The 13,177-nt window shown below is 46.2% G+C and overlaps 1 protein-coding gene across 1 annotated transcript in view; it reads left to right on the plus strand.

The window, feature by feature from the left end:
• Positions 1-13,177, plus strand: part of LOC121286102 (plexin-C1-like) — a 103,554-nt gene that overhangs the window by 68,982 nt on the left and 21,395 nt on the right. Inside the window, exons 15-17 of the mRNA XM_041203094.1 lie at positions 1,337-1,427; positions 1,997-2,194; positions 2,291-2,446. Coding sequence (XP_041059028.1) covers positions 1,337-1,427; positions 1,997-2,194; positions 2,291-2,446 — 445 coding nt within the window. The remainder of the gene's footprint in view (positions 1-1,336; positions 1,428-1,996; positions 2,195-2,290; positions 2,447-13,177) is intronic.

Raw genomic sequence — 13,177 nt, forward strand, 5'->3', positions numbered from 1 at the left:
AACTTTTAAACACACTCATTTTGGGAATATCAACTGAGCAATAACAACTTCTTTGTAAATCAGCTCCGCACAGCTTTTCCGCACAGAGAGTGAGAAACCAGAGGTAGAGGAAGGGACATCCCACTGTCAAAGCTCAGACCCAGGGAGATCCCACTGTCAAAGCTCAGATCCAGGGAGATCCCAATGTCAAAGCTCAGACCCAGAGAGATCCCACTGTCAGAGCTCAGACCCAGAGAGATCCCACTGTCACAGCTCAGACCCAGAGAGATCCCAATGTCAGAGCTCAGACCCAGAGAGATCCCACTGTCACAGCTCAGACCCAGAGAGATCCCACTGTCACAGCTCAGACCCAGGGAGATCCCACTGTCAAAGCTCAGACCCAGGGAAATCCCACTGTCAAAGCTCAGACCCAGGGAGATCCCAATATCAAAGCTCAGACCCAGAGAGATCCCACTGTCACAGCTCAGACCCAGGGAGATCCCACTGTCAAAGCTCAGACCGAGAGAGATCCCACTGCCAAAGCTCAGACCCAGAGAGATCCCAATGTCAAAGCTCAGACCCAGAGAGATCCCAATGTCAAAGCTCAGACCCAGGGAGATCCCAATGTCAAAGCTCAGACCCAGAGAGATCCCACTGTCAAAGCTCAGACCCAGAGAGATCCCACTGCCAAAGCTCAGACCCAGAGAGATCCCACTGTTAAAGCTTAGACCCAGGGAGATCCCACTGCCAAAGCTCAGACCCAGAGAGATCCCAATGTCAAAGCTCAGACCCAGGGAGATCCCAATGTCAAAGCTCAGACCCAGAGAGATCCCACTGTCAAAGCTCAGACCCAGAGAGATCCCACTGTCAAAGCTCAGACCCAGGGAGATCCCACTGTCAAAGCTCATGCCCCGCACAGAAAGATCCCACTGTCAAAGATCAGATCCTACACAGGAGATCTCATGACCATGTTGTATATGAATTCGGAGCAGGAGTGGGCCAGTCAGCCCCTCAAGCCTGCTCCACCATTCAGTAAGATCATGGCTGATCTGATTGTAACCTCAACTCCATTAAACATCACACACAAACACACACATATATACGATCGCACACACACACACACACACACACACACACACATTTCTGTATTAACTTTGGGCTGGTACTTGTTCAACCAAACAAAGTTAAGTGGGCCAAAGGTAAACCACCAGAAATTTTGCAGTAGGATTCAACCCCTTGCCTCCACAGAGACTGAAACCTGAATGCAGCACCTTGGGCTGCTGGACCATGCTAGCGCTACTAACATCGATTTTCTTGTTGTGGTTTGACCTTTTCATCTCTGGTTTGCTTTCTTCAGTGGAGGCCGAAGCATAACGATAAGTGGCAGGAATTTAGACGTGGTTGAACAGATGCAGGCATGGTTAACTGGTGGCCCGAAGAAACCAGCTGTGAGTTTGTTTTATTTTCAGTATCACAGAAACACAGAATCACAGAGCAGAAGAGGCCCTTCAACCCATCAAGTCTGCATCAACATGTGAAAAACACCTGACCTACCTACCTAATTCCATTTACCAGCACTTGGCCCATAGCCTTGAATGTTATGACGTGCCAAGTGCTCATCCAGGTACTTTTTAAAGGATGTGAGGCAACCTGCCTCCACCAGCCTCCCAGGCAGTGCATTCCAGACCGTCACCACCCTCTGGGTAAAAAAGTTTTTCCTCACATCCCCCCTAAACCTCCTGCCCCTCACCTTGAACTTATGTCTCCTCGTGACTGACCCTTCAACTAAGGGGAACAGCTGCTCCCTATCCACCCTGTCCATGTTCCTCATAATCTTGTACACCTCGATCAGGTCGCCCCTCAGCCTTCTCTGCTCCGATGAAAACAACCTCAGTTAATTATGAGTGATGTATTTAGTTTGAATGAAACTGATCCTTTTTTGCATCAATAGCAAAAGCACAACATGATCTTTGACATTATTTATTCCATATGTCAATGTTTTTTGTTTGTGGGACAGGACTGTTCAGTTATTGATTCAACCTGGGTCTGTGACTCACCACCTGCTCAGGGCAGAGAAACTCCAAGCAACTATAGCATGTTATTCAATGTGTCTGGATCAAAGGAGAAAGTATTCAATGTGACATACCATGAGGACCCTGAGTTTTACAACTTTAAAACAACTACTGATGACAAACGACTCCTGATAACTGTAATGGTAAAAGAATTTCATTTTCTCACTTATTGAGCCCCAAGTCTCATTTAATTTAAAGCTCTCTCTAACCATTTTACTTTTGAATTATTTATTTTACAGAGAAAAAAAGATAATCTACAACTTCACAAAAGTGAATTTAAGATTTCTGTTCGGAGAGGCAAAGATGAGCGGTCGCAATGTAATGTTATAGAGGTGACAGAAGATAAAATTAAATGTGTACTAATCACATCCGATACTTCGGCATCAGAAATTGAAGTAAGTTCTTTTCTCCATTTGCTCCTGGGATGTCACTGGCTAGACCAGTGTATGTTGCCTATCCCTAATTGCCTTTTAGAAGGTGGTGGTGAGCCAACTTCTTGAACCGCTGTAGTCCAAATGATGTTGTTACACCCACAGCACTGTTAGGAAAGATGTTCCAGGATTTTTACCCAGTGACAGTGAAGGAACAGTGATATTGTTCTAAGTCAGGATGGTATGTGCCTTGGAGGGGAACTTGCAGGTGGTGATGATCCTGTGTGTCTGCTGTCCTTGTCCTTATAAGTGGTAGAGGTTGCAGTTTTGGAAGGTGATGTTGAAGGAACCTTGATGAGTTCCTACAGTGTATCTTTAGATGGTACACACTGCTGCCACTGTGCGTTGGTGGTGGAGGGAGTGAATGTTTCAGTTGGTGCATGAGGTGCCAATCAAGCGAGCTGATTTATCTTGGATGGGACTTGAGCTTCTTGATTGTTGCTGGAGCTGGACTCACCCAGGCAAGGAGAAGGTATTCCTTCACACTCCTGACTTGTAGATGGTGGACAGACTTTGGGGAAACAGAAGGTGAGTTCCTTGCCATAGAGTTCCTAGGCTTTGACATGCTCTTTTAGCCACAGTATTTATATAGTTGGAGCAGTTTGGTTTCTGGACAGCAGTAACCCCCCAGGATGTTGATAGTGGGGGATTCAGCGATGGTAATGCCATTGAACATCAAGGGGAGTTGATTAGATGATTAGTCAAAAAACAGTGCTTGGCAAATTAATGGGACCGAAAAATTGCTAGTTCCTAATAATCTACATCCCAGGGTACTAAAGGAAGTGGCCATGGAAATAGTGGATACGTTGTTTGTCATCTTCCAAAATTCTGTAGACTCTGGGACAGACCTGGCAGATTAGAGGATAGCAAATGTAATCCCACTAATTAAAAAAAAAGGAGGGAGAAAACAGGGAATTATAGAGTGGCTAGCCTAACATCAGTAGTAGGGAAAATGCTCGAGTCTGTTATAAAGATAACAGAACACTTAGAAAATATAAACAGGATTAGACAAAGTCAACATGGATTTATCAAAAGGAAATCTGGAAAAACTGGAGTTTTTTGAGGAGGTAACTAGCTGAATAGATAAGGGAGAACCAGTGAACGTGGTGTATTTGGATTTTCAAAAAGCTTTTAATAAAGTTCCACATCAGAGGTTAGTGTGTAAAATTAAAGCACATGGGATTGGGGGTAATATATTGAAGTAGGTTGAGAATTAGTTCATAGATATGAAACACAGAGTAGGGATAAATGGGTCTTTTTTGGAGTGGCAGTCAGTGACTAGTGGGGTACAACAGGGATCAGTGCTTGGGCCCCAGCTATTCACAATATATATCAATGATTTCGATGAGGGAACCAAATATAATATTTCCAAGTTTGCTGACAACACGAAAATAGGTGGGAATGTGAGTGCACAATTTGCGGAGGTGTGCAAAAACAAAAACAATTGGGTGATTTCAACTTTCCCAACATTAATTGAGATAAACATAGTGTTAAGGGCTTGGATGGAGTGGATTTCTTGAAATGTGTACAGGAGAACTTTTTAGGTCAATATGTAGAGGGTCCAACAAGGGACGGCATATTGCTGGACCTAACTCTGGGGAACGAAGCCAGACAGGTGGCGGAGGTGGTGGTGGGTGAGCATTTTAGCGATAGTGACCACAACATGGTATAGTTTAAGTTTGTTATGGACAAAAAAATCGACAAGTTGCAAAAAAATGTTTTGGATTGGGGAGAGTGGATTTTAGTAAAATAATGCAGGATCTGGCCAAAGTAGACTGGGAACAGTTACTTGTGGGGAAATCTACACAGGAGCAGTGGGGGGCGTTCAAAAAGGAAATGGGGAGGCTACAGGCTCATCATGTTCCCTCTAGGGTGATAGGAAGGAGTAACAAGCCCAGAGAACCATGGATGACCAGAGATATTCAGGTTACGATGAAAAGGAAAAGAGAGGCTTTTAGCAGGTACAAGGGAAGCAAATCAGCAGAGGCATTAGTGGAGGACAGAAAGTGCAGGGTGGAGCTTAAGAAAGCGAAGAGGGGATATGAGAAAGTTCTAGCTGGTAAAAGTAGGGAAAATCCCAAGATATTCTTTAAGTATATCAATGGGAAGAGGATAACCAGGGAAAGAATAGGGCCCATAAGGAACCAAGGGGACAATCTATGGGTGGAGCCAGAGGACATCGCTAGAGTGTTGAATGAATACTTCACATCCGTCTTCACCTGAGACGGTAACCACTTTAATCCTTCCCTGAAATTTTTCGCATATACGAGCTCTCCCACAGTAAATTTCCTCTCATGACTATGCCAGTCATGTCTAGTTTTCTGGCTTCCCTGACTCCTTTCCGCTTTCCCCTCTAAATTCGGCATTGTTAAGCTCAATTTTGTCCTGAGACAGTGTTTCATCAATAACTCTGCAGGTGTGACACCTGTTGTTGTATGAGGAGTAGTCCTGTAATGAAAAAGAAAGCGTGCTAGCTTGGTTGCTAAGGAATCACCAGTAAACTTTTTCATGCCTGTCTTGAACGTTTGAACCGCCCTTTCAGCCAGTCCATTTGAGGAAGGGTAGCATGGTGCAGTTTTCGCATGGGTGATAACCTTGAGGCTGATAAACCGTTGAAACTCAGCGCTCGTAAATGCCGTGCTGTTATCGGAAATGACTACTTCTGGTAGTCTGTGAATGGCAAAGCTCTGATGTAGTTTCCCAATTATAGCGCCCAACATTGCTGACTTCACCTCATACACATCCAACCATTTTGAATGGGCATCGACAATGAGCAGAAACATTGTTCCCAGGAAAGTTCCAACATAGTCAATGTGTAACCACACCCAGAGTCTACCGAGCCACTCCCAGGGGTGTAATGGAGCTGTCAGTGGCAACTTTTGCAGTTGCTGACATTGCACACAGTGTTTTACTAAACTCTCTATTTCACCATCCATCCCAGGACACCATAGATAACTGCGTGCTAAGGTCTTCATTCAGAAAATTCCTGGGTGGGCACAGTGTAGCTCAATTAAAGTGGCTCCCTTCTCTTTGGAGGAACTATCACTCATGCTCTCCACAATAAGATGCCATCCTGGCTGGTTATTTCATGTCTTCTGTTGAAGTACAGTTTCATTTCATCAGTTACAGGCTCCATGTAGCACTTGTTCTCATTCCTGAGATAGGGGCTGGGTCCCGACTTGTCCAGTCTCTGATCTGTCGAGCACATACAGGCAAGGAATCTAACAAATTTAACATTAAAACAAGTTCCTGTAGAACTAGGACGTGCTCATCATTTTCTTGGACATCGGCATTTGTGATTTGATTGCCAGGCCTTTGTACGAAAGCGTATTTGTATGCTGCCAGAATTAAGGCCCTATTAGCATTTCTGTATCCTCTTTCTACATGCCTTCTTCTTTCTAGCAAAGATTTTAATCTCGGCCTTCTTTTTGACTTCACCATTAGCCAGACTTCTCTCAGATGCAAGCTCAATTTGTCTGAACTCAGTGGCTGAGTTTCCCAAAATTTCATTATCTGTCTGCTTCTTGGGAAATTCTGAGACTTTTGCTTCCAAAGCCTCTTTGGCTTCATGTAGCTGATTCTTCAGCTCTTCTGTCTCTTTTTTGTATTTGTTTGCTGCCTCCTGGAAAATTGAACATTGTGTTTTCTTTGCCAACTGATTCTTCAGTTTGTTCAGAGAAGTGCTGAATTCTCTCTGTTTCTCTTCATACTTTTCCAGTGGTACAAACTTTGACTTGAGCGATTCTTGTTGTGTGTGAAGGTCTTTTAACAGGTTTTCTTTTTCCCTGCGAAGGTTGCTCACCTCGTCGTGAACTCTGTCATCAAGCAGGGTCTCTTCGAGTTTCTTCGGCTGTTCTTCAGGTTTTGCTTTAAGACAGTCTGCATTTTTTCAGGTTGTTGAGTCCTTACACACTCCTTTTACAAAAGAGGAATGCTTCCAGCTTCCTTTTAGAATTTCAGTGGCCAATCAAGGTTGATTTCCCTTAGCCAATTTCACCCTAGAAGGCTTGGTCCTCTGCCTCTCAACACCAACACTGGTAGCTTTGCTGATTGGCTTCCATAATGGACAGTTACTCTGCTTATGCCTTTTACTTGAATGTCTTCACCTGTATATGTTTTTAGCTCGGCAGCTGTTTCTTCTAAACTTAAATGATATTCACCATTATTCAGGTATCTGAAGGTTTGTTCCCCAATTACTGTAGTGGAAGCTCCTGTGTCCACTTCCATTCTAACAAGTTTGCCATTTACTTTCACTGTGACAAATATTGGTTCTGTCTTTCCAACTTTCAGATTAAACAATGAGTAAATGTCTGAATTTGTTGTTTCAGGCTCTTCTACATTGTAGATTTCATTGGGCTTCTTCTGTTGTTTACAAGCCTGCTTGAATCTTTCCTTGCACTGCCTAATCATATGTCCATTTGTGTGACAATAGTAGCATTTGATTTTTTTAAACTGCCAATCGCTAAAAGACCGATTGTTTCCACCTTTATTAAAATTAGTCTTTGGCTTCACTGTTAAGTTATCTTTCTTTATTCTTCGGCTAGCGGGGGCTGTTTCCTGCTTCTCACCAGAATCTCGCTTTTTCGCGCCTCTTTTGGCTGAGGTTTTCCACCCAATGTGGAGGATGTTGCCATTTTGCACAACCTGTATTGCTTTTGAATCTCTTACAGCGCTTTCCATAGCCAGTGCTATCTCTAGCAGCTTCTTGAAATCCAGATTCAACTCGGACAATAATCTTTACTGAATATTGTTCTCTTTCACACCACACATTAAATGTTCACTGAGCATGTCATTCAGAGTCTTATCAAACTCATAATGTTCCGTTAGCTGCTTCAAATTTGCCACATAACATGCAATTGTCTCACCCAGGGCTCTATTTCACGAATTAAACCTGAACCTGTGCACCGTGACTGAGGGCTTTGGTTGAAAGTGACCCTTCACGAGGTCCACCAATTCATCAAAATTCTTCGAATCTGGGGCACTGGGTGCCATCTGAATCATGCTGTAGGCTTTGCTCCCACAAGTACTCAAGGGAATCATTCGCCTCTTCTCTTCCCCTGTAATCTCGTGTGCTTGAGAAAAGAACGTGAGGCATTCTATGTATTGAGACCAATCATCTGTGGCAGGTTCAAAAGGATCAATTCTCCCAAATTGTGGCATTTTGAGAGGGGATAACTTCTTCAATTCTAACGGAGCTTGCTACTTACAATCACTGGGCAAGGTTCAGTGCCGATTTCTTTCTAACTTGATTTCTTCTGTTCAATCCTTGTTGCCAGTTTGCTGTAGGGTGGCTGGGTTGTACTATTAAGGATAGAGTTAATTTGCAGACACTTCTTTGGTGAAAACATTAAGTTTATTTACAATATACTCAGCAACAACTACACATGTGCTTTCAACTCCAACTCTATCTCTACATTGACTCCTGAGGTAGCCCGCGCTACTCTCCTATTGGTTATTACAGATTATGTGATCTTGCCTAACAAGTATTATCCTTAAAGGTACATTGCACACTAAATAAAACCATAATTACTACAACCAGCCAGTGAAAGCAAGCATGCAGGTGCAGCAAGAAGTTAGGAAGACAAATGGTATGTTGGCCTTCATTGCGAGAGGACTTGAGTACAGGAACAAGGATGTCTGACTGCAGTTGAATAGAGCCTTGGTGAGACCACACCTGGAGTATTGTGTGCATTTTTGGTCTCCTTACATAAGAAAAGATATACTTGCCATAGGGGGAGTGCAGTGAAGGCTCACCAGGCTGATTCCTGGAATGGCAAGGTTGTCATATGAGGAGAAATTGGGCCGATTAAGCTCTGTTCACTGGAGTTTTGAAGAATGAGAGGGGATTTCATTGAAACATATAAAATTCTGACAGGGTTGGACAAATTGGATGCAGGGATGATGTTTCATCTAACTGGGGGGGTTCATAGTCTTAGGATAGGGGGACTGAGATGAGGAGAAATTTCTTCACTCAGAGGGTGGTGAACCTGTGGAATTCTCTACCACAGAAGGATGTGGAGGCCAAGTCACTGAATATATTTAAGAAGGAAATAGATAGATTTCTACTCTCTAAAGGCATCAAGGGGTATGGGGAAGGAGCAGGAATAAGGCATTGAGATAGAGGATTAGCCATGATCATATTGAATGGCAGAGTAGGCTTAAAGGGCCGAATAACCTACGTCTGCTCCTATTTTCTATATTTCTTGTTGGAGATGGTCTTGCCTGACACTTGTGTGGCGCGAATGTTCCTTGTCACTTGTCAGCCTAAGCCTGGATATTGTCCAGGTCTTGCTGCATTTGGACATGGACTGCTTCAGTATCTGAGGAGTCCTGAACAGTGCTGAACATTGTGCAATCATCAGCGAACATCCCCAGTTCTGATCTTATGATAGAGGGAAGGCATTGATGAAGCAGCTGAAGATGGTTGGGCCTAGGACACTACCCTGAGGAACTCCTGCAGTGATGTCCTGGAACTGAGATGATTGACCTCCAACAACCACAACCATTTTCCTCTGTGACAGTTATGACTCTAGCCACTGATGAATTTCCTCCCTGATTCCCACTAACTTCAGTTTTGCTAGGGCTTATTGTCGTCACACTCCATCAAATGCTACCTTGATGTCAAGGGTAGTCACTCTCATCCCACCTCTTGAGTTCAGCTGTTTTATCCATGTTTGGACCAAGGTTGTAATGAGGTCAGATGCTAAGTAGCCCTGGCAGAACCCAAACTGAGTATCATTGCGCAGGTATTGCTGTGTAAGTGCCACTTGATAGCACTGTCGATGATCCCTTCCATCACTTTGATGATGATCGAGAGTAGACTGATAGGGCAGTAATTGGCCAAGCTGTACTTGTCCTGCTTTTTGTGGACAAGTCATACCTGGGTAATTTTCCACATAGCCGGGTAGATGCCAGTGTTGCAGCTGTACTGGAACAGCTTGGCTAGGGGTGCAGCTAATTCTGGAGCACAAGTCTTCAGTACCACTGCCGGAATATTGTCAGGGCCCATAGCCTTTGCAGTATCCTGTGCCTTCAGCTGTTTCTTGCTATCACGTGGAGTGAATCAAATTAGCTGAAGACTGGCATCTGTGATACAGGGAACCTCAGGAGGAGGCCAAGCTGGATCATCCACTCGAGGCTTCTAGCTGGAGATGGTTTCAAATGCTTCAGCCTTCTCTTTTGCACTGATGTGCTGGGCTCATTGAGGATGGGGATACTTGTGGAGTCTCCTCCTCCAGCTAGTTCTTTAATTGTCCACCACCATTAATGACTGGGATGTGGCAGGAGAGCTCAGATCTGATCCGTTGGTTGTGGGATCGCTTACCTCTGTCTACCACATGCTGCTTCCACTGCTTTTTATGCAATTAGTCCTGTGTTGGAGCCTCACCAGGTTGACACTTAATTTTTAGTAATGCTATTTCTGGCATGTCCTCCTCCACTCTTTGTTGAATCAGGGTTGATCCCCCAGCTTGATGGTAATAATAGAGTTGGGGATATGCCGGGCTGTGAAGTTGCAGATTGTGGTTGAATACTATTCTGCTGCTGCTGCTGATGGTTCACAGGGGCCTCATGGAGGCCCAGTTTTGTGTTTCTAGATCTGTTCAACATTTAGCATGGTGGTAGTGCTACACAACAAAATGGAGCGTGTGCTCAATGTGAAGACTGGACTTAGTCTCCTAAAGGACTGTGCAGTGGTCATGAACAGATGCATCTGTGACAGGTAGATTAGTGAGGATGAGGCCAAGTAGGTTTTTCTCATTTGTTGGTTCCCTCACCACCTGTCGCAGACCCAGAAGTTAAGTCCTTTAGGACTTGGCCACCTCAGTGCTACTGAGCCACTCTTAGTGATGGACATTGAGGTCCCTCATCCAGAGTACATTCTGTGCCCTTCCCAGCCTCAGTGCTTCTTGCAATTGGTGCTCACAGTGGAGGAGTACTAATTCAATCGCCGATGGGGGGGGTGCAGTCAGCGGTAATCATCAGAAGGTTTCCTTGCCCATGTTTGACTTGATGCCATGAGGCTTCATGGGGTCCAGTGTCAATGTTGAGTGCTCCCTGGGCAACTCTCTCCTGACTGGATAACCACTGTGCCTCCACCTCTGGTGGGTCTGTCCTGCCGGTGGGACCGGTCATACTCGGGCATGGTGATGGTGTTTGGAACATTGTATGTAGGTGTGATTAGGTGAGCATGACTATGTCAGTCTGTTGTTTGGCTTGTCTGTGGGACAGTTCTCCCAATTTTGGCACAAACTCCTAGATGTTAGTAAGGAGGACTTTGCAGGATCAGCAGGCCTGTGATTGCCGTTGTTGTTTCCGGTGCCTAGGTCGATGCTGGGTGGTCCATCCAAGGGTGGATATTACCGGGTCATTTGTTCAATCACTGATGAGGCCCCAGCTGGAGGATTGGGCAGGATATTCCCCTCCGTGCACTAAGTGCAGTGGTGGGTGTGAACATCAGCGTTTTACCCACTGGCTGCAATGGCGGGTTTTTGTGCCGTATCGTCTGCTCCCCACCTCATTAAATGTGCATGCATGGGAAACACCTGGATCTCTGGAGGGCGGCCTCTGAGTCATCCATTCCACCATGAGCTCACTGCTTCCGCATTCAAGGTACCACATTTAAAGTGCAACCACACACAGTGTTCTCAATGTCTGCAGCCCAGGACTGCTCCACTGAAGACATGGCCATGAAAGCCAAGAAGACAACAGCCCCCAAATTCAGTGACCCCCCACTGGAACGCCTTGTGGATGCAGTGGAGGCCCGCTGCAATATCCTCTACCCCCGCATTGGCTGCAGGAAGTCCAGCAAGCTCACCAATTCGGCTTGGGAGGCAGTGGCAACAGTGGTCAGTGCCCACGCTGCTCTCTGAACTCACACACTCACAAACCCATCACCCATTGACTGGCAACTCACTCACTACCAGCTCAAGGGACATCAGTACTCACTCTCACACACACACGCAGATCTCTATTTGGGCTCATCTCCTCTGGAGATCGCGTCCTCATCCTGTCCACAGCTCCCCTCACCACCCACACACGCCAGGCATCCTTGGTGTGCACATTGCCCACGCTCTTTCTACCTGTCTTTATGGAGGACAAGATCACGCACAGTTGCAGGGAGAGGTCCCAGACCGGGGTGGGGTGGAGTGCTGGAACTCAAGGTCCTCTCTGTTTGAAAACCAAGCCTTTGAGCTGGCTGGAGGGGATGTGGACTGTGCCTGCAGTGACAGTGAGGCCGGCAGCAAACACCCACGTGAGGATCCTCCATCAGCTCATCCCTCAGACAACCATATCGTGAGTGCATTGTCCTGTTTTAGAGCCACTTGCCATGAACTAATTATCTCTACTTTCGTTCATAGGAACCTCAGCCAAGTGCCCAATGGCCTCAACCAGCCAAGCCCTTAGCTCGAGCCCCAATGACACATCAGATGAGGACCGAGGACACCACAGCAGAAAACCCATCACAGCGCTCACCCTCGCCCTCCCCGAGCGCTGACATATGCACCTCACTGGGACCTAGTTCTAGAGCAGGCTCAGGGTCACAATCTGGTCGGCAGCAGGCGGAGGCCGGGACACCTGATATCGCCAGCACTCAGAGAACTGCCCGGATTCTGCCGCAGGTCCGGATTCTGCTGGAAGGCCGGATTCTGCTGGAGGCCCGGATTCTGCTGGAATGCCGGATTCTGCGGGAGGCCCGGATTCTGCTGGAAGGCCGGATTCTGCTGGAGGCCCAGATTCTGCTGGAGGCCCGGATTCTGCTGGAAGGCCGGATTCTGCTGGAAGGCCAGATTGTGCTGGAAGGCCGGATTCTGCTGGAGGCCTGGATTCTGCTGGAGGCCCGGATTCTGCTGGAAGGCCGGATTCTGCTGGAGGCTTGGATTCTGCTGGAGGCCTGGATTCTGCTGGAGGCCCGGGTTCTGCTGGAAGGCCATATTCTGCTGGAGGCCTGGATTTTGCTGTCTAAGTCAGATGATGAGCCTCTGCACTGTCCTATATCAGTTGCTGAAGCTGCGGCAACAATCAGGGGAACATCAGGAAAAGATGTCTGGTGCATTCCTCAGATTATAACAGACGATGGAAGAGTCTGTCCACCTTCAGTCTGAGGTGAGTACGCCGGCATGCCAATGCACCGAGGTCAACATTGGCAGGATGGAGACCTTGGTCCAGGACATCAATCCTGCACTGGTGCAAGAATGGCACTCATCGCTGTAGCCATAGTTGGCATCCATCAGTGGCCATGCAAGATTGGGGTAGTGCACCTCAATCTCACTCCTTGTGCTGCCTGTCATCTGGCAGGGTTTTCATGCTCCGAGCCCATACTCAGTGCTTGTGTGCACTGCTCTCTGCCATTTACAACTTTCCAAGTGTACATTTGCTAAGCTGACCAATAAGTGGGAGGACCTTGCCACCCCAAGGTGCCAAAGCTCTGCCCCTCTCAGCCATATTATTGCCCTGCAATCGAACCTACAACCTTGAGTGTTTTTCAGCCTGTAATTGGCTGAATTGTGGCCACAAGGTTCTCGTTACAATGTTGGGATGCAGTGCTGTGTGTCCCATCACCTAAACACTCGCTGAGTTGTGTGATGCTAATTTCAAATGATATTTTTTGTTGGTCGACAGATCCTTTGAATATGATCTGGAAATGCACATTGTAGCTTTGGATAATGTTAAGGGGATCAATGGGATAGGAGCGAG

This window comes from Carcharodon carcharias, chromosome 13, assembly GCF_017639515.1.
Source record: "Carcharodon carcharias isolate sCarCar2 chromosome 13, sCarCar2.pri, whole genome shotgun sequence".
Classification (NCBI taxonomy): domain Eukaryota; kingdom Metazoa; phylum Chordata; class Chondrichthyes; order Lamniformes; family Lamnidae; genus Carcharodon; species Carcharodon carcharias.